The sequence below is a fragment of the Pelodiscus sinensis genome, chromosome 27, assembly GCF_049634645.1.
Source record: "Pelodiscus sinensis isolate JC-2024 chromosome 27, ASM4963464v1, whole genome shotgun sequence".
In the NCBI taxonomy this organism is placed as follows: Eukaryota; Metazoa; Chordata; order Testudines; family Trionychidae; genus Pelodiscus; species Pelodiscus sinensis.
The window spans coordinates 1005896-1030628 of NC_134737.1; the positions used below are offsets into that span (position 1 = coordinate 1005896).

Consider the following 24733-nt stretch of genomic DNA (forward strand, 5'->3'; position numbering starts at 1 on the left):
CACAAACATGGAGGTCCGGCAACGGCTCGGCTCTTGCTCCAGCCTGGGCCTGGTGCAGTCCTGGGCCTGCAGACAGCGTGAAGCCCCAGGCTGTGGCTCAGAGGCTGCTAGCTGCAGAGGGAACGCTGGGGGTTGCACAGAAGGCAGGGCAGGGTGTATAATATGCTGTGGAGACTGTGCAGGGGCTCGGCTGTCTCCGCCCGTGGACAGTGTGGGGAGTGGGGTCGCTTTCCCATGACCCCTTAGCAAATCCCATTTCTTCAGGCTGCAAGGGAGCAGACCCCACAGCCCCCCCTAACATGGGGATGTGCTACTCACTCATGTTAGCTGGCTTAGTCCCACTTCCCTTCTCAGTCTCAAGACAGTCCACAGCCGAGTACAGAACGGAAGCTGGTAGGGGCAGCGGGACTGTAACATACAGGCACTGGGATGGCCACAGAAGACAGAGCGCACTGTCCTGTCTGTGGGATTTTAGATGGGGAGGCCCATAGCCCCTGGGCTAGCCCTCGTGTCCGTGATGCTGCTAAACAGAGGGCGGGGAAGGGAGATACCCCCCTTGTGCTGGAGGCGATCTCGGGAAGTGGCTGGACAGAGGGTGGGCAGGAGAGCCCAGGCAGAGGAACTACGCAAAGGCTGAGAAGGGTCAATCAGAATCAGAAGCAGATGCAGGGAGCAAATGCCCTCTTTGCCCATGTGCGGCTCTTCTGCACCCAGCTTTCTCTCCAAGCTATTTGGCCAAACAGCTTTTTGTATGTCTCCACAAAGCATTTCTGGAGCTCGTTTTTCCAGCTGTTTCCTCCGGCTGGAAATCAGCCCTTCAGAATTCCAGCTGCATTGGGGGGTGGGGGCTGCCATTAGGCAGCTGTAGCATGTTCAGTTCAGTCTTGAATTTCTCATTGGTGAAGACTTCACACCAGAGCTCAGATTTCTCCTAGGAGAGGTGAACTGGCCACAGACCAGTTGGAAAAAGAAACTGCCTTTCTTAGGGGCTCTACATCAAAGAGCAACTGCGGACAGGAAAGTGACTATTGTAAATAGCTTCTTTGCACTCTACACATCTGTTTCCTGTGTGTCCTTTAGGTCCCTCTGCTCCAGCGTCTCTTCCTGCGAGCCTGGCAGAGCTGGTACGGCCGAGGCGGGCGAGCAGGGCTCTGCCTGCCAAGGACCAAAGCGTCCCACTTACGCCATACCGGGGGAGATGGATCCTAGATCAACTTGGGCCCACTCACCATTTGCTCTGGACTCGCATTGCCAGAGACGACAAAACACTCAGGGGGACGTCTTGGAGGCTGGGAAATACAAGGCCTGTTTGAAACGAGCACCAAGTCTTCTTCTCTCGACTCACGTGGCTGGAACAGGGGACGCTTTCTTTGACATGAGAGGCCAGGAGGTGCAGGGGGCTGCCCTTCAAACCTAAGGGCCTGGGCCCCGCTCAGAGACTCAGAGCCCAAGCTGCTCCCCAGCAGCAGGACTTGGGGCGTGGGGCTGGCAGGAAAGCCCCTCCCCCCCAGCGTGCAGGGCCAGCAGCAGAGCCCCGGGCGCACAAGGCAGCAGCTGGGTCCCCAGGCACAGAAAGGGAGCCAGGGTCTTGGGCAGTAGGTTGGGAGCCTGGGGGTGCTGCTGCAACCCTCGCATCCCTAGTTCCCATCCCTGTGCTGACTGGAGTCAGGCGCAGAGAGTCATGGAGGAGCCCAACCTAAGCATGACTCCTAGCATGGCCCGCACAGCGACCAGAGCTGAGACACAGGCATCTTGGTCGTGCGAGGGGGAACAACTGACACTAAACGTATTGAGCGTGTCTCCAGTGCGGATGAGTCCGGGGACGAGAGGCCCCCAAGCTTTCTGTTAGCAGAGAGCAAGTTCATTTCCCACTACCCCAAAGAGCACCAGGGGACGTGGCTTGATGTGGTGCCCAAGGAAACATGATGTGCTTCTAGGGGAATTCTTGTGCAATTCCAGATCTCCTCCTTCCACCTTGACCCCTGCCCATCCTGCTGCCTTCCTATCCTCGTGTGCTATGCGCAAACCTGTGAGATGGGCTTAGCTGGTAGCAGGTCTAACATGAAGAGCAGCATTGCCATATAGTTCAGCTGTGGTTTCCAAACTCTGCTGTTAAAGAGGTCAGACTTCCCCTAGAGGGGGGTAACTCATCCAGCAAAGGCAAGGAGTCCGGTGGCACTTGAAAGACTAACAAATGTTTTAGGACATAAGCTTTCATGAGCCAGAACGCACTTCTTCACATGCTTGAAGAGAAAAGAAGCAAGGCAGGAATACAGAGATGGAAGTGCGATATCAGTGTTAATTAAATGGGGGAGGGGGGCGTATAGAATAATAGAACACTAGGACTGGAAGGGACCTCGAGAGTCATCGAGTCCAGTCCCCTGCCCTCATGGCAGGACCCAGTACTGTCTAGACCATCCCTGATAGACATTTATCTAACCTGCTCTTAAATATCTCCAGAGATGGAGATTCCACCACCCCCAATTTATTCCAGTGTTTCCGCAATTTATTCCAGTGTTTAACCACCCTGACAATTAGGAACTTTTTCCTAATGTCCAACCTAAACCTCCCTTGCTGCAGTTTAAGCCCATTGCTTCTTGTTCTATCCTCTGAGGCCAAGGAGAATAATTTTTCTTCCTCCTCCTTGTGACACCCTTTTAGATACCTGAAAACTGCTATCATGTCCCTTCTCAATCTTCTCTCAATCTGCTCAAACTAAACAGCCCAGTTCATGAAGCCTGGCTTCATAGGTCATGTTCTCTAGACCTTTAATCATTCTTGTTGCTCTTCTCTGGACCCTCTCCAATTTCTCCACATCTTTCCTGAAATGCAGTGCCCAGAACTGGACACAATACTCCCACTGAGGCCTAACCAGCACAGAGTAGAGCAGAAGAATGACTTCTCGTGTCTTGCTCACAACTCTCCTGTTAATTCATCCCAGAATCATGTTTACTTTTTTTGCAACAGCATCACACTGCTGACTCATATTCAGCTTGTGGTCCACTATGACCCCTAGATCCCTTTCTGCCGTACTCCTTCCTAGACACTCGCTTCCCATTCTGTATGTGTGAAACTGATTGTTCCTTCCTAAGTGGAGCACTTTGCATTTGTCCTTCTTAAAGTTCACCTCCAACAGTGATGAGAAGGTAAGAGTGCCTGAAAGGGAACTTGCCAGTTGGAATGGGAGAGCCATTCCGTGTTTCTATCTAAATCTCTTTTGACTGTCAAATTAGCGTATGAATTCCGGCACAGCAGTTCTGCTTGCAATCTGGATTGAAGAGTTTTTTTGCTTGAGAATGGCCACTTGCAAGTCAGGAACTGCAAGTCCAGGAAGTCCAGGGACTCCTTGTTGTTTTTGCTGAACACGGGCTACCCCTCTGAAACCTGTGATCCAGGAAAGTGCGTTCTCCTAGCTCTCTGCCAGCTTTTCTGCTGGGCCCAGCACTGCAACCCTCAGCAAAGTGGACACATTTAGTTAATGTCACGGAATAGCCCGCAAAGGGGACGTAAAACGCCATTAGCTGTTGGGACATGGGTGGGGAGCTTCCAACTCTGATCATGCAAGTATGAAAAAGTTGGGGGGAGAGAGAATCGCAGGTCCCTGAAGCTGTGAACAGACGTCACCGCAGAATTTAGGGTTCTGTGATTTATTCTTTGTTTTCGTTTCAAAAAGGGCAAAGGTACATGCCCAACCTGCTGCCAAGCGAGTGTCTTCTGACACCTACAAGCTCATCTTGAGCTAGTGTCCTCCCACTTGTGCTCTATAAAGCCGTGATAGACTGCATTGTCGCTTTGTAATTCCTGTGTGGTGAGTTAGAACTCTGCCAGATGTTACGTGGGCAGAAGTACCTATTTGAAGCTAAAAGCCTGTGATTATACTTGCCAACCAGCCATTAAGAAAGAATTAAACTCAGAAATTATCCCCCATTCTTGTTTCACTACAATAGCATCTTTGTAATACACTTGTTTCAATTACCTACTTTTAATTTTGCTTCCCTTCCTTCTAATGCAGCGTGCAAGGACATTTCACTTCATCAGTGAGTCCTTGTGAGCTTTACAAAGAAATAAGGAAAGAAAAGCCAAGGTACTTGGAAATTAGACAAAAGTGATAAAAAAATAACCCTGGAAGAACTTGCCCTCACTTCCCCTACTGTTAAAATAAATAATTTCTCAATGTGGGTTGCCAGCGAGCTTTCCAAAGGAAAGTATTTGCGGAGAAGCAGAGATGAAAGGGATTATTACTTCCAAAGGCTTTTATTAGAGATAAAATATTTGGCAATTAAAGCAACAGGAGCTGCCGCACCAGAAGGAAAATAAAGACTCAACCGGGGTAGCCACATAGCGTATTTCTACTAATCTTTCATTATTGAAAGTGATAACATTACAGTAAAGTGCAGTGCTGTGCAAAACCAGGGACTTAATGACTTCACGGGCTGCCGAACTGCATTCACGGCCCTGGCTGAGCCATCCCTTCCCTGGGCAACGGATCCGAGCACTGCTCTGTGGGCTCAGACGAGTTTCTCTCTGCAGGTGCTTTCCTTGCAACGAGGGACCTGCTCTGATGACACGTGTGGGGATGGGCAGGTGCACACGACTGGGCCCTCGGGTTCTCTGTTTTCCTATGAACCCAGCCCATTTTCTAGCCCCTCACTGGCTGGCCCATTGGCTACCACCCTTCCTCTCCCCCGGCCCCCTGGGGCATGCTCTGGTGCGGAGCTATTTGCTTCAAGACAGACAACGGCTTCAGAAGTGAATTTGTTTCTGGGGCCTTCCAGGGAGGAAGCTGGAGCTGGGCAAACTCGGATGTGAAACAGCCCCTGGTGTTCAGCAGTGGGGCAGATCCCGCAGCACCATTTTGGGCATGTGAGGGGGGGCAGCAGCCGCGTGCTCTGAGACGTAGCTGGCTCTTCATCCAGTTCCCTGGGCGCTAGTGAAGGGAGCTCACCAGCCGGGTGTGAGAGGCGTGCACGGGATGCAGGCACTTTCCCCTCCCTCCCTTAGCGCCCAGGGAACAGGGTGAACAGCAAAGCGCATCCCGGAGCACATGGCGGCTGCCCCCCCTCACGCGCCCCAAGGACCTCGGGGGGCTGTGCCCAGTCTGCAACCCTTCTGTCAGCCTGGGTGTCTTGCTAGGGGGTGCGCGCCAGCTCTGAGCACAGCGCCGGGCAGGCGTGGGAAGCACAGGCTGAGGGTCTCTGGCCTGTGTCCTCCAGTGGGTCAGAGCGCCCAGTATCACAAGTGCCCCTTACTACAGTGGCTGAGTGAACGGCAGGCGTGTCCCTGCTGGAGGAGCCCTGGCCTGGGTATGACGTGCCTGTGGGAGGGAGGGGGCCAATAGGTCACAGCCGTATCAGCAGGAGAAGGGACGCCAGCCCTGCCCTAGTAAATGGGCAGTGTTCTCCTGGTTACTTCATCTGGGGCCGGAGTCCTTATCCCTCCCTGGGCCAGTGGCTGGACAATGGTCATTCGGTGCTGCGTACGGTGCTAGTCCCCCCTGTGCAGACGGCAGGGGCCTCCCTCGCCCTGGCATTGCACAGCCACCTGTGGGAATCCCGGGAGGGCGGACAGCACAGGTGGGTTAATGTTACCTGCCTGCTGAAGTCTGTGGGGGGGGGGGGGGGGGGGACAGGAACTCCCGGGGAGAGCTTGAGGGGTTCGTGTGCCCTACTCAATTTTAGCTGCCCTGGGGCAAGATGTCCTCAAACATCTGACGCTCCCCCCGCTGGCCATGTGCCAGACTGCAACAAAATACAGGACTATGTAGCACTTTAAAGACTAACAAGATGGTTTAGTAGGTGATGAGCTTTCGTGGTGGGTCTGGCCCATGAAAGCTCATCACCTAATAAACCATCTTGTTAGTCTTTAAAGTGCTACATAGTCCTGTTGTTTGTTTCAGCTACCCCAGACTAACACGGCTCCATTTCTGCCAAACTGCGGTGAGGGGATGCAAATGCCGTATCCTATGTGCCCATAGCACCTTAGGGTGGCATGGTGGTTAGTATTGCCTCTGGCTTTAGGCATGTGCTCCCGGTGTAGCTCTTGTGTCTGGCAACTCTTGGCATTTGGGATGCTATGGTCCAAATGCATAGCTCTTGAAACTAGGGCCATCTCCTGCAAGCCTACGCAACAGCTCTTGCTTGTTCCCTAGAATTCTGTGGAATCTTCTCTGTTTATCCCTTCAGGACCATGTGAGAGTGAAAGCCATCAGACAGATTTTGCACAGGATTCTAAACTACTGTTATTCTTAACAGCATGGGAGAGAGAGAGACATATTTAGATGAAAAACAATGAATGCCTGTTTGTGTTTTCCTTGCCTCATTTCCTTACCAGGACTTCCTTTCCAAAGCAGGAAGCTTCTCTGACCTTTTCTGGTCTGCGGCTAAACTGGACCCCAGCTTCAAAAGCTCACCTGTCCTTTCCCCTGCCTGCCTAAGCATCCTCTGCGGCTCCTTTCCTGTGGCATCCAACTGGTGTGTTATTTATAGGCATCAACATCTTGCAGTCTTTGTTCTGCCCTTGGAGACTGTCCATGCTCCAAACACCAACCCTTTGGAGAGAGGGTAGGAGCCCTGAGCAGGTGACCACTGCATTATAAGAACCCGTCGGCGTGCCTGTTCTGGGAGGGACATGACACAGTTCTTGCGGCAAATGGCGGATTACACACAGTGAGGCAGCCCATAATACAGCGATTTCCTAATAACCTCATAGTATCAACCAGAGTTCAGAGTTCTACAGACAGATTTCCCACATCCTCACAGATGTGTTCCAGATTCCAGTAATTCACAGCCGTGGCACAGAGATATTTAAAGCCGAAAAATTAAATTGATAAATGCTATCAACTGGACCTGAGATCTGCGTTTTGCACAAGACATACTGTGTCACTTCCAATGAGAATCAAATAGACTGAGAGCAAATTAGATCATAAACCCAGTAGAAATGCTCCTGGAGAATTGCAGGTTGATATTTGAAGCAGGCATGTGTTTTTATCCTTTATTAAATAAGAACATGCTCATTCTGAATCAGCATCCAGGTGCTTTGAACCTTTGTTGGTTTTCTTTTTCATGAACAACTCTGTTCTTGTTTTGAGTATTCTCCAGGCAATTCAAATGCATTTTTCTCTCAGATTTCCTGTCCTTTATAGTCTTCTGTCAAATTGAATTATGGCAGAAACTCTTTCTGGTGGGATGAAAAAATTACTGCGGCCAAGTGTGTAACCAAAAACCAAAACGGCACCTCCGCTCTGCCTTGCTGCAGAGAAACAACACAGGGGTACTTGTGAGAGTGGAGAAAATCTCCCCTTTTTAATGTTCCCAGTTGTATTTTTGTGTGTTTTTCTCCAAATGAAGGCTGTGGAGTCTGGCTTGCAGGAGTTGTGGAACAAATGCTTTGTTTGCTCAGCCCCAGCCAGTTAGCAGGGATAATTTACTGTGGCAAAGAAACGCACGAAGTGCTGCATAGAAAACCAACTCCACAGGGGAAATGCACATTAGACGTGGCTAGCTAAGAGCCATTGGGGGGCCTGCCTCAGAGAGAGGTGTTAGAGCTCCCTGCTCAGGCACCGGGATCCAAACGCCACAGGCCAGGGGTATATGAGTCAGAAAATCTGCCACCCCACGCTCTAAATCAGTAGGAAATAGCTGAGGAGGCATAAGGTACCAGACGTGCTGGGGTTGCCATCTGCTTCAGACCGAGCCTGGAGTCTCTGTTGGGGCCTTTTGCCTCTTTTAACTATTGGGGCCACACGGGTGTTGGTAGTAATAGTTTGCAACTCACAGGCCCCCGTGAATAGCCATCCTCCTCTTGGCCTGGTCAAGTCTAAAACATGGGAGGAGCCTGAGGACTTCCAGAGCCTGGACAGCCACAGACTCACCTCACCCCTTCTCAGCTTGGGAAACTGAGGCACGGAGGGGCTGGAAGGAACAGAAGCCCTAAGGCCTGACCCGGCTCTGAACACGAGGAGGTTTGTAACTCTCTGCTGGTGCTCAGGGTCCGAAGCCAGCATGTGAACCAAGACTTTGCTGGGGCGCTGCGAGAGAACCACCAGCCCCGCTAAGTGCACTGTAACCAGGGCGAGTTCTGCACAAGCACTGCCCTTTCACCTGGTCCTCCCACTGGAGGTGGGACAATCCTGTGTCTCCACAGTGCCTGGCTGCACCTGGGCCGCGTCCTGAGGGCACCCGCGCAACGATAGGCAGGGAAAGCCCCTGAGCCGTGCTCTCAGCCTGCCAGCCCGTCCAGGGCCATGGGAGCACCTGCCTGATTGTGGCCGTGGTTCTTCTCTGGCCAGCTGTCGCTGTGGCCCACGGACACAGGGGCGTGTGAGGTGGGCTCCTTGCCCTTGGGGGGTGGTGTGCCTCACCTCTGGCTCTGCACAGTGTGCTGTGTGACTCAGGCCCGCCCAGGCCCAGCCCCGGGGAAGATGGACACTGAAGGGCTGGCTGAGCTCTCGCTGCAGCCTGCATGCTGCCCCTGGGCAGAGGGGCAAAGAGAGCTAAGAACCGGGCTGCTGGGAGGGGTCTGCGTGTGTGGCTGGTATCAAGCAAGTGCCCCAAGGATCAGTCATGGGGCTTTTGTTCAACACCTTTATGAATGACCTGGATACAGGGATGGGTTGCACCCTCAGCTCGTTCACAGGTGACACTAAGCGAGGGGGAGAGGTGGATACGCTGGAGGGTAGAAATAGGGGCCAGAGTGACCTGCACAGATTGGAGGATTGGGCCAAAAGAGATCTGATGAGGTTCAACAAAGACAAGTGGAGAGTCCTGCCCTTGGGACGGAAGAATCCCAAGCATTGTTACAGGCTGGGGACAAACTGGCTAAGTAGCAGTTCTGTAGAAAAGGACCTGGGGGTTACAGTGGATGAGAAGCTGGATATGAGTCAACAGGGCGCCCTTGTAGCCGAGAAGGCTAATGGCATATTAGGGGCATTAGGAGGCGCATTTCCAGCAGATCCAGAGAAGTGATTATTCCCCTTTATTCGGCACTAGTGAGGCCACATCTGGAGTATTGTGTCCAGTTCTGGGCCCCCCACTACAAAAAGGATGCGGATGCATTGGAGAGGGTCCAGCGGAGGACAACCAAAATGATTAGGGGGCTGGAGCACATGACCCATGAGGAGAGTCTGTGGGACTTGGGTCTGTTTAGTCTGCAGAAGCGAAGAGTGAGGGGGGATTTGAGAGCAGCCTTCAACTTCCTGAAAGGAGGTTCCAAAGAGGCTGGAGAGAGGCTGTTCTCAGGGGTGGCAGAACAAGGAGCAATGGCTTCAAGTTACAGTGGGGGGGTCTAGGTTGGAGATTTGAAACAACAGTTTCCCTAGACGGGTGGGAAGCGCTGGGCTGGGTTTCCAAGGGAGGGGTGGAGTCTCCATCCCCAGAGGTTTACGTCTCGGCTTGACAGCCCTGGCTGGGTTGATTTAGTTGGGATTGGTCCTGCCTTGGGCAGGGGGCTGGACTTGATGACACCTGAGGTCTGATTCTATGAGTCTGTTGTACAGCTCCTGAGCACAAGTCTCAGGGCATCCTCTGGGAAACGTTCCCCTCGGCTTCAAAGACCCCAGCAGTTTCTCTGGGCTACGGGAGGGCTCAGGCTCAGCCCACGCCCTTCTCTCCCACATCCAGCGGGGAGGCAGCAGGGCCCTGTATCCTGGCCCTGGGGCCCCTGTCACATGATGGAAGGTGCCCACCCAGTGCTTGGGAGTATGGCAGAGGTTTAGCCCAGGGCAGCACCCGGGGCAATCAGCCAACCCGAGGAGAATGCTGCTTCCGTTCCTTTTACAGTGTTTTCACCCCAAGGCTGCCCCAGGCTCCAAACTCCACAGCCGCCTTCCTTCCCAACGGCCAGTCCCAGGCAGCCTGAGTGGTGCGGGCCCGTTTACCGTAATCCCTTGAGCGGGGTCTCTTGCCACTCTCAGGCAGTAGGGATTGCTCCAGGTCGGAGCGACTGCAGGCAGGCTTGTTCCGTGGAGCCCCAGAGGAAGATGATGCCGAGAGGGTTATTGTGAGGCTGAATTAGCTGGTGTTTGGAGGTGTGAAGTACTGGCTGGGAGCCACTTCTCATAAGCTGATCAGCAACTGCAGCTGATTTTCCACTTCACTTTTGCTGCTCCTAAGCGTTTGTGCAAAGTAAACCCTCCCTAGGTATGTGGGTGGGATGGAGGCTGCTCTACGCAATAACCGAAGGTGCCCGACAAGGGACCAACGTGGCACCTGTCCCTTGACAGCCCCTCGGTGGTCTCTTCCCCCAGCTCCCCGGAAGCTGCCAGGTACAGAGACATGGGGGAGACATGCAGCGAGGGGCGTGGAGCCTCATACTAAGCCCGTCATGGACTGATTTATGGCTGCCCTGCTAAGTGTTGGGATGTACCGTAGAGATTTCTCTTTGCTCTTTCAGCCTTCCCCCCACCCAGATTTTCTACAGAATGTCTAGCTCTGGCACGTCCGGACAGGCCCAGCTAAAGCGTTTGCGGGGCCCCGTGGCCGAGCGGCTCCCAGCCAGGGCAGCGAGCGAGCAGTTGGTGGGCGCCGGGCAGCACGGGGTCCCGAAGGTGCAGGGCCCAAGGCAACCACCTTGCTCGCCTTGCCCTAAGGCCGGGCCTGCGTCCGGCCCCCTTTCAGGGTTAGTTCCTGTAGTAAAAATTGTTTTGCTTCTTTCTTCTGCCTTTTTTATCCAGCACAATTTGCTGGAGGTTTTTTCCCCTGCCTGTCCCTATATAGCTCTGTGGTGTTCATAGGCCCCTTTGGATTTGCCCCACTGCTCCCGTGCCCTGGAAAGTTCCTCCAGTAGACCCTCCTGCTTTCACTGCTGATCAGCTGGCTTGCCGTTCTTGGCAGTACAGCTGCACAGATAATCACCATATGTTCTCTGCTCTGGACGAACGGATCCAATCCCATCCTGGCCCCACTGTGCTGGGGGTAGGGAGCCGAGACCGCTCTTGGTTTGACCTTGGCTTTGTCGCTCAGGTGTTTGGTTTGGACGGGGTGTGGCGCTGATCACACTCCCGCAGAGAGAGTGGGCGTCACTCGAGTGTCACAGCCAACCTCACTCTATGTACATTTACACACCGCGCATCTGGGACGGGCTGCTTATTTTCTAGGGACCGATTTCTGCCTAGCGTGCTCTGAGTACGCACTGTTTATGCACAACCTGCTTTTTAACTTCATTTATGTTTTAGGCTTGTTTTCCCCGTTGTTATCTTGTCCACTGTAAAGCTATGCCTGCACCGCAGCGTTATTTCACAATGACCGACCTTATTCCGAAATAACAAAGTCCACGTCTACGCACAAGCAGCTATTTCAACATGAGGTCGAGCTGGAGGACTGCTTTCTCCCACTCTGTAGCCCTCGTTGCACAAGGAGTGAGGGCAGTCAGGGGAGGAGCGCTCTTCCCTGGACTTCCGGCTGCCTAGACAGCGCCACACGCCGATATAAGCTCTTTCGACTTTGGCTGTGTAATTAGCGTCGCTCACGTTGCATAGCTTATCTCAGCGTTAGCCTGCTGCGCAGACGTGCCCTAAGTGTTCCCTCTTCTAGCTCGTGCAGACTTTCTGTTCCCAGACTGCTGAGCCTTCAGCTCTTAACCCTGTCTCCCGGAAAATCAGACCTCTCCCAAGACCCGTTACTCTCATGTTAGCCATATTACTGACCCTTTCTCAAACGATGCCAGGAGTGGTGCTCACACAGAATACAAGTCACACATGAAATTGGCTCAGCTCATCTGCCAGCATGTGGTGTGGGGAAGGAATGCAGGTGTGGGGCTCATCCGTGCAGAGAACATGAAGCATCACTACGAATTCGTGTATAAGGCTAGATCCCTGTAAGCTGGATGCTGGAGCAGCTGCTCAGCAGAGAGTCAAGTGCCATCCAGCTAATTAGCAGAATCCCCACAGCTAGGCTTTTGCTTCTACCAGTGGTGCCTGTGCACATGTTGTGGTGCACATAGCAATTGTTCCACACATGGACAAAATCTGCACCCGGGGGGAAGGGTTAGAGGGAACTTTGCTATAAGCCCCTCTGCATCAGAGGCTGCCCTGTGGCGGGAGGAAGGATGATCTGGAGGTGAATGTGACAGAGCCAGGAATGGAATCCACACCTCGCAGTTCAGCCCCAAACTCCCTACGTCACCCTGGGCTAGTCACTTGGCCTCTTGGGGCCTCAGGTCTCCCGCTGTGAAATGGAGATGCTGCCAATGCTGCCCTGCGCCTGCCCTTTGTCTGCCTTGTCTCTGTGCATGCAGCACAAGGGCCTTGTCTCAGGCTGGGCCGGAGGTGCTGTGGCAGGGGAGACAAGCCACTCGCCCCCGGGGCTCTGCGGAGTGTCCGAGTGATCTTGCCGGGACCACAGGCTCCTTGGGACTAGCTGGGCCGCAGGCTGCTCCTGGGCATGTCTACGTTAGGAAAGTATCGCTCCAAAACAACTCCCCAGCTCACCATTTGGAAATAGCAGGGAAGCCTTGAACTGCGCCCGCACCCTCGATGTGGAGCCCCGGGGAGGAGTTACTGGGAATGGCTCCGGGGAGCCGTTGCTCGAAAGAGCGGCTCTGGGGCTCCCTTTTAGGCTTCGTGCCTCCTGCCGGTTTGTGCACGGCCCCCCTGCCAGCGAGGGCAGATGGCTCTGACAGCAGCCGCGGGGGCTTGGGGACCAGAACGTCGCTCTGGTTTTTAAGGGGCTACCACACGCCAACAGCTGCTGGAAGATAGCAGAACGTCACTCGCCCGTGGCCTCTGGGCTTCCTGTGCACAGCCATAGCGTAACCCCAGCAGGACTTCCAGAGCCCCAACCCGGCCAGCAGCTCGCTGGCATCGCCTTCCGCCAGGCGCCTTGGGGCAGGGAGCTCGCTCGCTGCCTCTGGAGGGAGAGGAGCACTGGAGTCCACACGGGAACACGGGCAGCGTGAGGGCACGTCCCTGGCTAGAGCCACACTCGCTCAGAAACCGGAGACGGCGAGGGTCCATCCGGCCCTGAGGGGTTTCTCCAGCACTCAGCAGCGAGGGGCTTCCAGGCAAACTGAGGCAGGCTTGGCAGAGCCCTGGCCAGCTGGGCTAAGGCCACACTGCAGCTGGGCAGATGTGCTGCAAATCACAGGAGCTCCCCACCCAAGCTCAACGCCATCCTGCCCCAGGGTCCAAATTCTGGTGACGAGCCAGGGCCTTTGCCAGGTCCTCCCTGCGGTCCAGCACTCACTAGCCCAAGTCCTCCTGCCTCGGCCGGGAGGCTCACGCCCAGCGGCAGAGGGAAGCACAGCCGTGGGCTGGTGTCTGCTCGGGGAGGTACTGCTCGGGCTGCCGATGGGAGGGTTTTCTTCCTTGCGCATTCGGCTGCTGCAGTGCAGCTCCCCTCGCTAAGAGCGGAAATGCGAAGAGATCTGTCTGAGAGCCCGGGAGAAGGCCAGGCCAGGCTGAAACCCCTCTGGCTTTGTGTCCCCTGGCCAAGAGACAAGCAGCAGGTGATGAGTGCTCTGCTCCGCCGTCTGGGGAGCTTTCTACGGTGGCGTCCAGCTCATCTGTGAGGAGACAGAGGCTATGTCTAGCCTGCAGGCTCCTTTCGGAAGAAGCTTTTCCGGAAGAGATCCTCTGGAAAACCTTCTTCCCACAGAGAGCATCCACACTGCCAAAGCGCATCGAAACAGCCGTCTGCTGTTTGGACAGAGAGCGTCCACACTCTCGCATGTCGGCTGTGATTGCTGTGGGCAGAGCGGCCACCAGGGCACCTGTGCTCTTTCCGCTTCCCTCTTCTTCCCAAAGAACTCCCTCTTCCCGGGCCACACCTACAGCCCTTTCCCCAAAGAGATTACCAACGCCGGCAAACCCTTCTGCTCTTTCAAAAGAACGTGATTGCAGTGTGGACGTATGTGAGGTTTTCTCGGAAAAACTGCAGCACAGACATACCCAGAGTCTGTGGAGTCGGAGAGTTCCAGGGCAGAAGGGGCCATTAGATCACAGGCTGCACCCATCACAGAGTCACCCCCTTACGGCACCGGCAACTTTCAGCCACTTGCCCTGTGAGCAATTGGTGTCTGGGCAAAGCTTCCTGTGGAAAGGCAGCGGTAGGTGCTTGCTGGGCGCAGAGGCACGGGCAGACTGGCAGGCTCCCCCCACAGCCTCTCCTTCCTTTGCCCGTGTCACTTCCTGCTGGTGTCCAGCCTGGTGTGCTGGGCACCCCTGCACCGGCATGCGTCCGTCCAGTTCACCCCGGGGGAAGCCGCGCTACTTGCACCGTGGCAACGTGCACAGACTTGCCCTCAAGCCAGCTGTGTTTGCTGAGGAGAACGTGGCTTCTACCTGCACAACATCTGTTCAAACAGAGCATCTGCCCGACAGGTACTTGGGCCTCTGCAGGGTGACTTCTGCCCCAGATGAGACATTTAGCCCCTCCCCTTGATAAAAACGGGAGCTGCTGAGCTCTGGCCATTTCTAGGCTGGGTGAGATGGTGGTGGTGGCTGCGGCGCTAAACTAAACCCGCCTGTTTTAGCTCCCGCTAGAGGAATCAGTCACCTGCTTATTTACAACTAAGCAGTTTCTTAAAAATTACATTCTTGTGACTGTGAAGCTACTGATCTGGAAATTAAGTCGACAGTTCACACATCCTTTCACACACGGAGAATTTCTCTGCTTGACTCACAACACGAGTTGAACTTTTCACACCATCCAATTCCAGTCAAAGTGTGTATTTTAACCATGCTTTACACACCCAGCCAATATTTCCTGTGTAAAATGGGGACGTGTGAAGGTGGCTGTGGAATTGCAGGCGAGGTCTCTTGAAGGAACTGGGGCAGGCGATATGTGAAGGGCTAAATGCAGAAGGGGTCACTTTTCCCACCCTGGGGACAAGCAGCAGCCACAGGACCCAGGAAGAATGGGAGGGTCACACGCCTGGTTGAGAGCCCAGGAAGTAACTGGCTCAGGCCGCAAAATCCCTGACTCTTGTGTAAATCCGTGTTCAATTCGCTGTCCGTGGACCCGCAGCCCAGTGGATTCGCTCAGGCTCCGTCTGCTTCTCATCACTGGCTGGAGGAACCAGTGTGCAGGACCAACTGGGCACCAGCTGGTAGCTGGGCTGTCCTGGCGAGGGCGCCCCTCACTGCTGGAGCGGAGAGACACCTGATGGAGAAAGGGAACGTGACTGAGTAGCCAAAGAGAGAAGAGCCCAGAGAGAGGCCAGGTTCAACTCAACAGCTGCAAGGCACAGCGCCCCTAGGCCCTGCAGTGCCCCCCGGTGCCGCTCTTCCCACTGCGCCATGTGTCAGCTCCACACGCAGCATCTCCTGTACTTGGGACGCTCCCACCCTGCCCACAGCAACCCCCGTCTGCAGCTCCTCCATCTGCAGACTGCTCTGCTCAGCCCTGGCTGCTGTGTGCTAGGGACAGACCCAGAGAGTCCTACGTACCCCCGCACGCAAGCCAGGCTGGCACTTGGCTACTTGGTACCACGGTTGCGGGGCCATCCTGAGCGGCGAACCCCCCTTTTCCTCCTCCCCCGGCCGGGCGCTAGCTGCAGAGGAGGCCCAGCGCTGAGACGACTGCTGGACTGGCTCAGCGGAGGCCTTGGGGCCGTGCGATGCACTTTCTCTTGTGCCTCGCAGACCGCACCACGCTCTGGTTTCGTGTCACCTTTGCACCCAACCCCCCACAGGACCTGGGTGAGACCCGCACTCACGTGCTAAGCTGTTGGATGCAGCTCCCTAACCAGCCCTGCCAGTCTGGGACCGGCCGCTCCTGGGCTGGCCTAGATCGAATGGGGAGGGGAAGCGTCTCTGAGCAGAGCAGCTCCGCCTGCCCTCAGGGCTGTGCTCTCCGGGCCACCCCCCCCCGCCGGGCTCTCGGAGCTCAGCTGCAGAGATGTGTCTCCTCGGAGTGGGGCACCGGCCACAGTTTCGTTGCCACGTGGGAGCTGCACCACAGGAGTGGTCTGGCCACTGGGAAGCTCCAAAACAGAAGCCAGCGCCCAGCCCAGAAAAGTCTGGTCTCCTCCCCACCCGATCCGAGATCCCCCACTGCCCCATGTGCATCCCCAGAGCGCTGCACGGCCGGGCCGGCCCAGCCGCCTTATGCTTAGTCACAGCCAGTAAAAGGAAGGGGGATGGGGCGTGGATGTGTTGTGGCACATTTGTGCAAAGCCTATCTGTGTTTCCCAGCAGCTCTGGGTTGCATCACAGGAGAACATCTGGTAGCTCCTGGCTGGTTGGCTGCCTGACGCGTCAATTGTGCAAGGAAGGGTTGGAACTGGCATCTGAGGGCAGTCATTTTGCAGTTCACGAACCATTTTCTGCAATTACAAAAGGCCAGGCTGTGGGCAGAGGGGCTGAGGGGGAGAGAGACAAACCTGCGGGGTAAATCTGCTCCTGCTGCAGACTGGAGCCGTTAGGCATGGAGGTGAGGCTGGCGGGTTATGGTACGAGCCTGGCAGGAGACGTGCCGGAGAGCTCCCCTGTGGCACGAGGATGCCACGCCTGCTGGTTTTGCCGTGAGCAGGAAGAGACACTTCAGAGGCCTCCCCACCCCCAGCCACGCTCATGACCCCCCCAAAGCTAGAAACGTCCCAGCCCCGGCAATACTCCCTCTAATCTCCGGCCACGTGCGGAATCCACCAAGGAGAAACACGCTCGGCGGGGTGCGAGCTGCCAGTCAGCCTCGGAATCTCTCCTGAGCGCCGCACACGCGCCCGGCTCGCGGGCAACGCTGCCCCAGCGAGTGCAGGAGACCCGTGTGCGCTCAATACTGGACTCAGATGTCCCTGGCCTGCCCAGCTCCAGCCCATTATGGCTGAAGACACATAGGTGTGATTCTCACTCTGATCACACCCTCCTGCACCATCACACCCCCGAGTCCCTGGCTGGGAGAGTGACCAGGAGCCCTCCCGCCTCCCTCAGCGGCCGGCCGCCCTGTGCCTCTTCCTGCAGCCAGTTCTCCAGCCATTGGCTGCAGCGCTCACAAGGCGATGGCTGGCCACAGACGTTGGGCGCCCGCAGGCCGGCTGCGGCACGGGCAGGAAACGGCCCCGCCATGGGGACCATGCCTGGTCTGGGAGGCTGCAGGAGATAGGCCTTGAGGCGAGCTGATCGCCCCGAGTAGCCAAGGAAACCTGCTGGTCCCCCCCGGGTCCTGCCCCCCAAGCCTCCCTGGGCCAACACCCGAGTGCTGCACACAATTGGCGCGGCCGCGTTGGACCCTGCTGGGAGCTGCTGGCCTGGCCCGCCCCGGGTAGAACACGCCGCTCCCCGCGGGGAGCCTGCTTCCGCACGGCAGGGTGGTCGCGGCTCGTGGGGCTGGCAGGAACCCCGCAGCCCGGAACAGGCTCAGGCTGCCTTGTGGGCCGCAGGCCTCAGACGCAACGAGCCCTGGGCAAAGGGAGCAACAGACATCACGGGGCCTGGGGTCTTTGGGCCTATTCCCCTCCCCCGGGCTGCTGCTGCCCTCCACCCTGAGAGGCCGTTTCAGAGGGGCTGGCCTGCCCGTGTGGGATCCCTTGAGGCTGGCGGGCAGGGGAACGGCCCTGAGCCTAGCCCTGCGGCCACGGCTTTGTCGTCACTTCCAGGGCCGGCTGTGCTGACACGCCGGGCTGGCCAGGGACCGTGGCTGTACCGCACAGGCAGCCACGCACTGGGCTGAGCAGAGCCATGCCTGGGGCTCCGAGCCGGGTCCCCTCGCAGCCAGGTGCAGCTCTGCAGGTGCTGGGGGCCCATCATACCGCAGACATCTGCACCCACCTCCTGCCAGCACAGCAGGACCTCAGGCTGGGAACAGAGCCAGGGACCCACCCGTGGCAGAGTAGCCACCCGTCAGCTGGGACTCCCCCTTCCCCCCCAGGGCCCTGCCCACCAGGGTGAGCACAGATCATACATCCAGCTGCTCTCTCCCTCGCTCTCGCGCCCTGCCCTGGCTGGGTACCGAGGGGTCAGTGTCTGCTCACCACTGGCCTCGGGGGATGGAAGCAAGACAGGCACCAAGCCCCTCGGGCTCCTCGCTGGCACCCGCGGGGTCCTGCACGTGCTCGCGCCCCAGTGATGGGAGGGTCTCCCCGGGCCTGGGGGGCCCCTCGTTTGGCGCCCAGCCTGGCTGCTGCAGGAATAAATCTCTCCCCGCCTGGGGCCCATGGAGCAGCCACACAGGGAAGGCTGCTGCCAGCGTGGCCTGGCCGGGAACCCGGGACCGGGAGGCACGGCTGGGCACGGCCGCAGGGCAGGCACAGCGCAGGGAGACGAGGCGAGTGGAAAATCCTTTATTACACAGGTTCCTCGGCTGCCTTAATCCTTTGGGCTCCAGCCCACGCCACCTCCCGGTCGCGAGCCTGGGCCTGGGGCGGGGGTGCTAGTCGAGTCCGAGCGGGAGGCAGGCTGGTGCGTGCGAAGGGGGCGGAAGCAGGGGAGGGGCAGCAGTAGCTTAGCAGGGGCTGAGCCGCAGCCGGTTCAGTGCGAAGTCTCTGGGCACAGGGGGAGGAAGCAGGCTGCACTGATCTCAGGACAAAGGCCCAGGCGCTGGCTGTTCGCACAGGGCGGGAGGCAGAGCACAGCGGCCCGCCTGGCTCTCACCGCGCAGAGAGCCCCCGAAGCCTGCCAGCCATGCCAGCCCCCCAGGCCCGAGGGAGTGCGCCCCCCGTGGAAGCCACTGCGAGTGCAGCCTGCCAGCCGCGGGGGCCTGCATCTCGGAGGGCTCCCGCCAAGCCCACCTCCTGGCGCTGGCCCCTCCAGGCTCTTTATTTTAAATCCCGCTAAAAGCCCCCACTGCCGCTCGCTGCGAGTCGACGCCCCACAGTGCCACGGCCCCCAGCAGCCCTGGGCTCACGCTGCCAGCCCTCGGGGCCCAGCGGCATCAGTCAAGAGGCAGGACTGGCCGGGGTGCGGCTGCAGCCCTATTCACAGGCATGGAAAGGTGGGCGGCCCTGGCATGAGCCCTGAGCTGGCTCTGCCACCCTGGGGCAGGCTGGGCATGTGTGGCCGCACGGGCCAGGCACCACTCAGCATGGGGCAGGGTGGCGGGGCAGGGACAGGCCGGGCCTGCCCCGCTCAGATCTCCGCTTTCTTTTTCATCTCCATCCTGTAGATGATCTGGTAGCCGTCGTCCCAGGCGTAGATCTGCCGCTCCTTGGGGTTGTACTTCATGCTGGAGTGCGAGCCGTAGCGCTTGGGGAAGTAGACCAAGGCCGCGTCCTCGGGCGTCATGGCGCCGCTGACGTCAAAGACGCACTGCACGCGGGAGCGGCTGGGCAGCCGGGTGTTGTACACCACGTAGAGGGCGCCGCAGAGGACGAAGGCGCTCTCAGCGTTCTCCCGGGGGCATGGCGTGTCCCACATCTGCTCTATGTCCAGGGAGGCCGGGTCCAGCTTGGCCAGGCAGATGTTCTTCTCGTTCTCCCGGGTGGCGTAGATGGCCCAGAGCCCTTCCTCGTCGGCGGCCATGTCGATGTAGTTGAAGGCAGAGAGGCCGAAGACGGGGATCTGCTCCTCGGCGGGGAACACGGAGCTGTCCACGACGGTCTTGTTGGCCAAGCTGAACTTGATGACCTGGAAGGTGCCCTGCTGCCGGATGTAGTAGAGGTGCCCCCCATACACCAGGTGGCCGGTGCCCACCCAGGGGTAGGGCAGTTTGATGCGGGCAGCCTTCCGCGTGGCAGAGAACAGCGTGAACTCCCTCATCCTGGGGAACACGTAGACGGTGTCATTGCTGGTGCCGTCGAAGACGTAGATCTTCTCCGAGCTCCCCACCGGGTCCTTGGTCCACAGCCCAGCGCTGCTGCCAAACTTCTTCAGGATCTTCATGGCTTTCACCTGGGAGATGGTGTCGCTGCAATCTGTGAGGGCGCAGGAGAGCCCGTGAGAGCCCACCCCTGCAGGCCCCAGGTGTCTTCGCACCCTCCCCACGCACCCAGGGTGGGGGAATAAGCATCTGGGAGAAGGGGGGGGTCTAGCAGAGTATTTATGGCTGAGTCTTGGAGAAGAAAACGGGATTCCTCCCAGTGCCCCCCACGGAGGCAGTGAGGTCAGCCCCTGGCAGCGAGTTACTTGCCCTCCCCTGCTGCCTCCGGGTTTAGTGTCTCTGCCCAGCCCACAGAAGATTCCCAGCGGGTGGGCAGTGGCCTCCCCACAGCCCTCCGCTCGGGGCCCTCGGCTTTCGGGATCCCAGCTCCGCAGGAGAAAGGTGCTGCTCAAGCCGAAGGTTTTCCTGCCTTTCCCAGACCTGGATTTGCCCCGGAAGCTGGGTTCCGAGCGCGGAGGTTTTAACCCAGCTCTCAAGTGCTCCTCCGTCCCGCCCCCCAGGCCAGGCTGACGACCAAGCTGGGACCATGGCTGCTAGGGCGTCATGTTCAACGCACGTGTCCCGCCCGCTGGCTGCCTGGGGCAGCTCCCCACGAGCCCAGGGAGAGCGGTGACCTCGCCCTGACTCCACAGGCAATCCTGCCCCTTTTTCTTGCCTCCCATTTGGGAGCCTGGCTGGAGACACGAAGCAGGCCCCCAGCCCGGCCAAGTCAGCTGAGGCGCTCGGCCCAGGACTCAGCACCGGGCCTGCCGTCTCCCGGAGACTCGCGCCAAGCGCCCCAACAGGCCAGCTTCAAACACTGGGACCTGAGCCGCTTTGCTTCGACGGAGCCTGAGCCAAACTCCCGCCCCTGAGCTGCTGGGAGGGGCACGTGGGGGCAGCTGCTCCCCTGGGGCTGGCTCCCCTGCTGGGCTCTGACGCCCAGGGTGCTCGTGGGCCAGGTGGGCTGTAATTCCCCATGGCCCCCCGTCTCTGCGTGCAGCAGCACCGGGCTCCTGATCAGGGCGCCCGAGTGTCTGAGGAGGCGGAGGCAGCGGCTGTGGGGCTGGGCAGCCCTCCCGGCACGTGGCTGGGGTCCGAGGCGAGCACTAGGAGCAGCTTAGGTTAGCCTGGCAGGCAGTAACAGCTGAGCCCAGGGGGCCATAGTGGGGCCTAGGAGACAGCCCCTGCCCCACAGGCTGGCTGCCTTGTGACCCCACTGTGCAGTCAGCGGGACCCAGCCCCGCCGCCCACAGACCCGGCCCGGGAAATCTTTGCCTGGAGGTGGGCCAGGGCCGTTCTCGCTGGACCAATAGGCCCCGTGGGCAGGTCTAGACTCCGGCGCTGGCTGGGGGAGACGCTCGGGCTCACCTGTCAGCTTGTCATACTTCTCATTCTTCCTCCTCTTGGCTGCTGAGCCCTGGTTCTCCATCAGCTTCTCGTCCACCTCCACGCAGGGCGGAGCCGGGTTCTGCGTCTCGAGGTAGTCCACCTCCCGCTCCAGCCGGTCCACCCGCACGGCCGCGTTCTCCACCTCCGCGCGCAGCCTCTCCCGCTCCTTCTCCGAGTTCTCCAGCATCGTGAGCACCTGGTTCTTGAACTCCCGCAGCTCGGTGGAGTAGCGGCTGCTCTGGTCGTGCCACTGGGAGATCCGCTCCTGGGGGCGAGAGTGCGAGGTGCTGGGACCCCGCTGGCTGGAGGGGGCTGGCGCGGAGCGTGCAGGGGGCAGCCTTCTCGCTCCCCCGGCCATCAGGCCTGTGACTGACCCGTGACCAGCTCGCGTGACCCCCTCAAACAACCTCCCCCCCCCCGCTGCGCCGCAGTTTGGAGTCACCCTCCGGCCTCAGCTCTCCTGCTCCCCTGAGCGGCCGCCCACATGCCCAGCGCCTGCTCCTACACTCCCCCAGCCCTTGGCACCCGCACGCTCAGCACGTGTGCGGCAGGCTCCTCTGCGTTCCCTGCACTGCGCCTCGGCGGGGCGGATTAGCATTGCTCTAGGTGCTGGTAAAACCGTCCACGGAGCAGGGGGAACTCTGCTGAGCACGGCGGGTTCGGGAGAAGCCGGCACCAGGCCTGGCCCCCCATAGCAGGGCAGGGAGAGGGGAGACACGGGCCTACCTCCAAAACGGCAAGTCTCCTCTCCATGTATTCCATCAACTGCTGCTGGGCCATGCTGGCCCCGGCCAGGAGCAGGGCGAGGAGGAGGCTGAGCCGTGGGGCCATGGCTGGCCTGGGACGGCAGCACTGCTCTGCCTCGCAGGGTGGGCGCGAGCAGGCGCGCTCGGTGCTGTGCTCACGGCTTTGGAATGTTTGGACAGTTCCTGGGGGCGGGACGCTGCCTCAGTCGCTGCCTTTATGAAATCCAGACGGCTCGCCAGGCAGGGCTGTTGGTGCCAAAGGAAGCGTGCGCCTTAACCCCTTCGTGCTCTGGGGCCGGCGACAGACCCCGCAAACGAGGCACCGCCGGCCTCCGGGTCCTTGCACACGCGGGCACGGCGCAGCTGCCCGGGGTGGGAGCGTCGGCTCTAGAGGGAGATGGAGAAGCTGAGTCATTGCCCAGTGTACCCCACACGCAGGTTAGCTGCAGAGTTCAGCCGTCCCCTTGCTACGCCAGGACAGGGCTCCCTTGGCACGGCACGGGCCTAGCCTGGCACAACAGCTGTGAGCCCAAGGACAGAGCGTGCTCCTTACCACTGAGCCATGCTAGGGCCGTGCGATGTGCCACTCCGCACGCCCCTCAGCGAGGAGTCCCTGTCCGAATGCAGCTCCAGGAAGGCTGGGGACGGTGATTTGGGGCTGGGTGCTGCAGGTGCATGTTGTGTGAGGCAGCCCCGGCCCCAGAACTTAGTCGGGCTGGGCCTAGGTGGAGGCGCGACTGGACTAGAGCGCAGGGCAGGCAGGTCTCGGTATGAAGCTGTGACGTGCAGTGACTAGAGGCTGCGGAGTGGGGTGTTTCCTTTCAGAGGTTAACTCCAGCCCTGGAATTCCCGCCCCTTCCCGCACCTCCCAGGGAGTTAAACAGAACCAGGTGGCAGCAGCAGTGGGAGGAACGGAAAGCTGGGCCTGCTGCGACAGGGCTTGTGGGAAAGCTGGCGTGTGCCCAACACTCCTGGGCAGCACGGGGTCAGTTCCCCCGTCTCTGCAGGACCTGCCTGAGCCTGGTGCCGGCGCAGCGGAACAGCCCCCACGGGCCGCGCCGGCACCAGCACAGCCCGGGGGAAAGGCAAATGGGGAGAGCCCCCAGGCTGGGGTACCCGGCAGGTGGAGCCTTGAAGCTGTCTGGGGTTGCCCACTCTCGGTGCCTAATGGCCTGTGAAGGGGGCCAGGAGTCTGTGGGAATCAGCCCTGGGCAGGCTCTCAGCCCTGCAGCCCCACTCTCTGCAGCGCTGCCGCTTGGCTTGCTCTTTCTCCAAAGGGCTATTGCACCATCTAGCGTCACGAGCGAGCGCCTCACCCACCGCACAAATCGGGCTTCCTCACACGCTGGCCAACAGGCAGCTGCGCCTTGCAGCACCCAGGGCCAGGCCCCTGAGCCCCACAGAGCCTCTGACTACCTAGGAAGTGCCCTCACGCACTCCTGGAGGACAGGCTGGGTCCAGCGGCCGGGAGTGGGGCCCACACAGCGCTGTGTTCGCACAGAACCGAGGAGACCAGGCAGCCCAACGCCGATTCCTGGAGAGCTCCTGGAACAAATGAGGACACAACCGGTTGTGAGCGCCTGGGGGCAATGGGGCTACAAGGACTAGCCAGCAGGGATTTGTCAAGGACCAATAAGGCCCCCCAACCCAGTTTCCTGCTTTGAGAGCTCCTGGCCTAGTGCATGGTGGGAAAGCCAGAGGAGATGCATCCTGCTAGGCAAGCTGGGGCCGTGCAGCGTAAGGGCAGTGCTGAGAGGCGGGTGCACAACTGGCGGGAAGACCAGAGTAGCTGTCTAGGGCCAGCGTGGCTAGAGGGGCAGCTGAGGCCAGTCCTGGGTCCATATCTCCCTTATGATGGCAATGGCGCACGGGAGCCAGCTGACCCCACGTCCAGGAGTGACAAGCATCTGGAGGAGAAGGGGAGAATTCAGAACGAGCCTGACCAATCAGAGAGCTGGCCTGGCTCCACTAGAGAGAAGTGCAGAGCCTGTGGCGGAGGGAGGAAAAGCCACGTGCCTCACGCCTTCGGGGCAATCCCTGGCCAGGCGGCTCTGGGGCGCAGAGCCGGTCACACGCTAAAGGAGAGGCAACAAGGCGATGCAGTCGCAGAGGTGGCTAGTGTCATTGCGGGGCCTCTTCCCAGGCAAGTCCCAGGACTTAGGAGCCCTGCTCTCCTCAGCCTTGTGGGGCCTCAGCTGGAGGCCCGGTTGCCATGCTCAGAGAGAGATGGGGACAAACCAGAGTCCAGAGGAGAGCAACAAAAGGAGAAAGCTTAAGAACTTGATCCCCGAGGAAAGGCAAAACCCTGGGCACATTCAGTCTCCAGAAGAGCGAGGGGGAACCCGGTAAGGCTTCAAATATAGTAAGGCCGTTTTAGAGGGCAGTGACCAATTGTTCTCCATGTCACTGAAGGCGGGACAAATAAAATGGGCTTAATCTGCAGCAAGGGAGTTGTAGGTAAGAGATTAGAAGGCACTTCTAGCTGCACCAGTGGGTCAGCATAGGCATAGGTTCTCGTGGGGGCTGTAGACTCCCCATCATCGGGGCAGAGGGGGGTGCGACCAGGCTGGACAAGCACCTGGCAGGGAGGGTCTGTGGTCGCATGGTCCTGCCCCAGCACAGGCTGGACAATGAGATGACTAAGAGCCCTTCTGGCCTGACATTTCTATGGTCCTAACCGGCAATATTCTTTGGGGCAAACCCAATCGGAGACCGTCACTCCGTGTGAATCATGGACTGAGCAGCTGAGGCATTTTGTAAACCAGGCAGCCGTCACCCCGCCAGGCTGCAAGTTAGGGACGGCCCTTTGCTCCTCTGGGCAAAGCCAGGATGCAGAGCTATGGAGAGGCTGGTGGTGGGGAAGGAGGG

General features: G+C 58.6%; 1 protein-coding gene across 1 annotated transcript; it reads right to left on the bottom strand.

The window, feature by feature from the left end:
* Positions 1 to 18199: 18199 nt before the first annotated feature.
* Positions 18200 to 22064, bottom strand: OLFML3 (olfactomedin like 3). Its single transcript, XM_075910297.1, has 3 exons — positions 21846 to 22064; positions 21099 to 21384; positions 18200 to 19782 (listed from the first exon to the last, which is right to left on the bottom strand). Exons 1-3 carry the CDS (start codon positions 21948 to 21950, stop codon positions 18998 to 19000), a joined length of 1176 nt encoding a protein of 391 aa, XP_075766412.1. The 5' UTR covers positions 21951 to 22064; the 3' UTR covers positions 18200 to 18997.
* Between the last annotated feature and the right edge of the window lie 2669 nt (positions 22065 to 24733).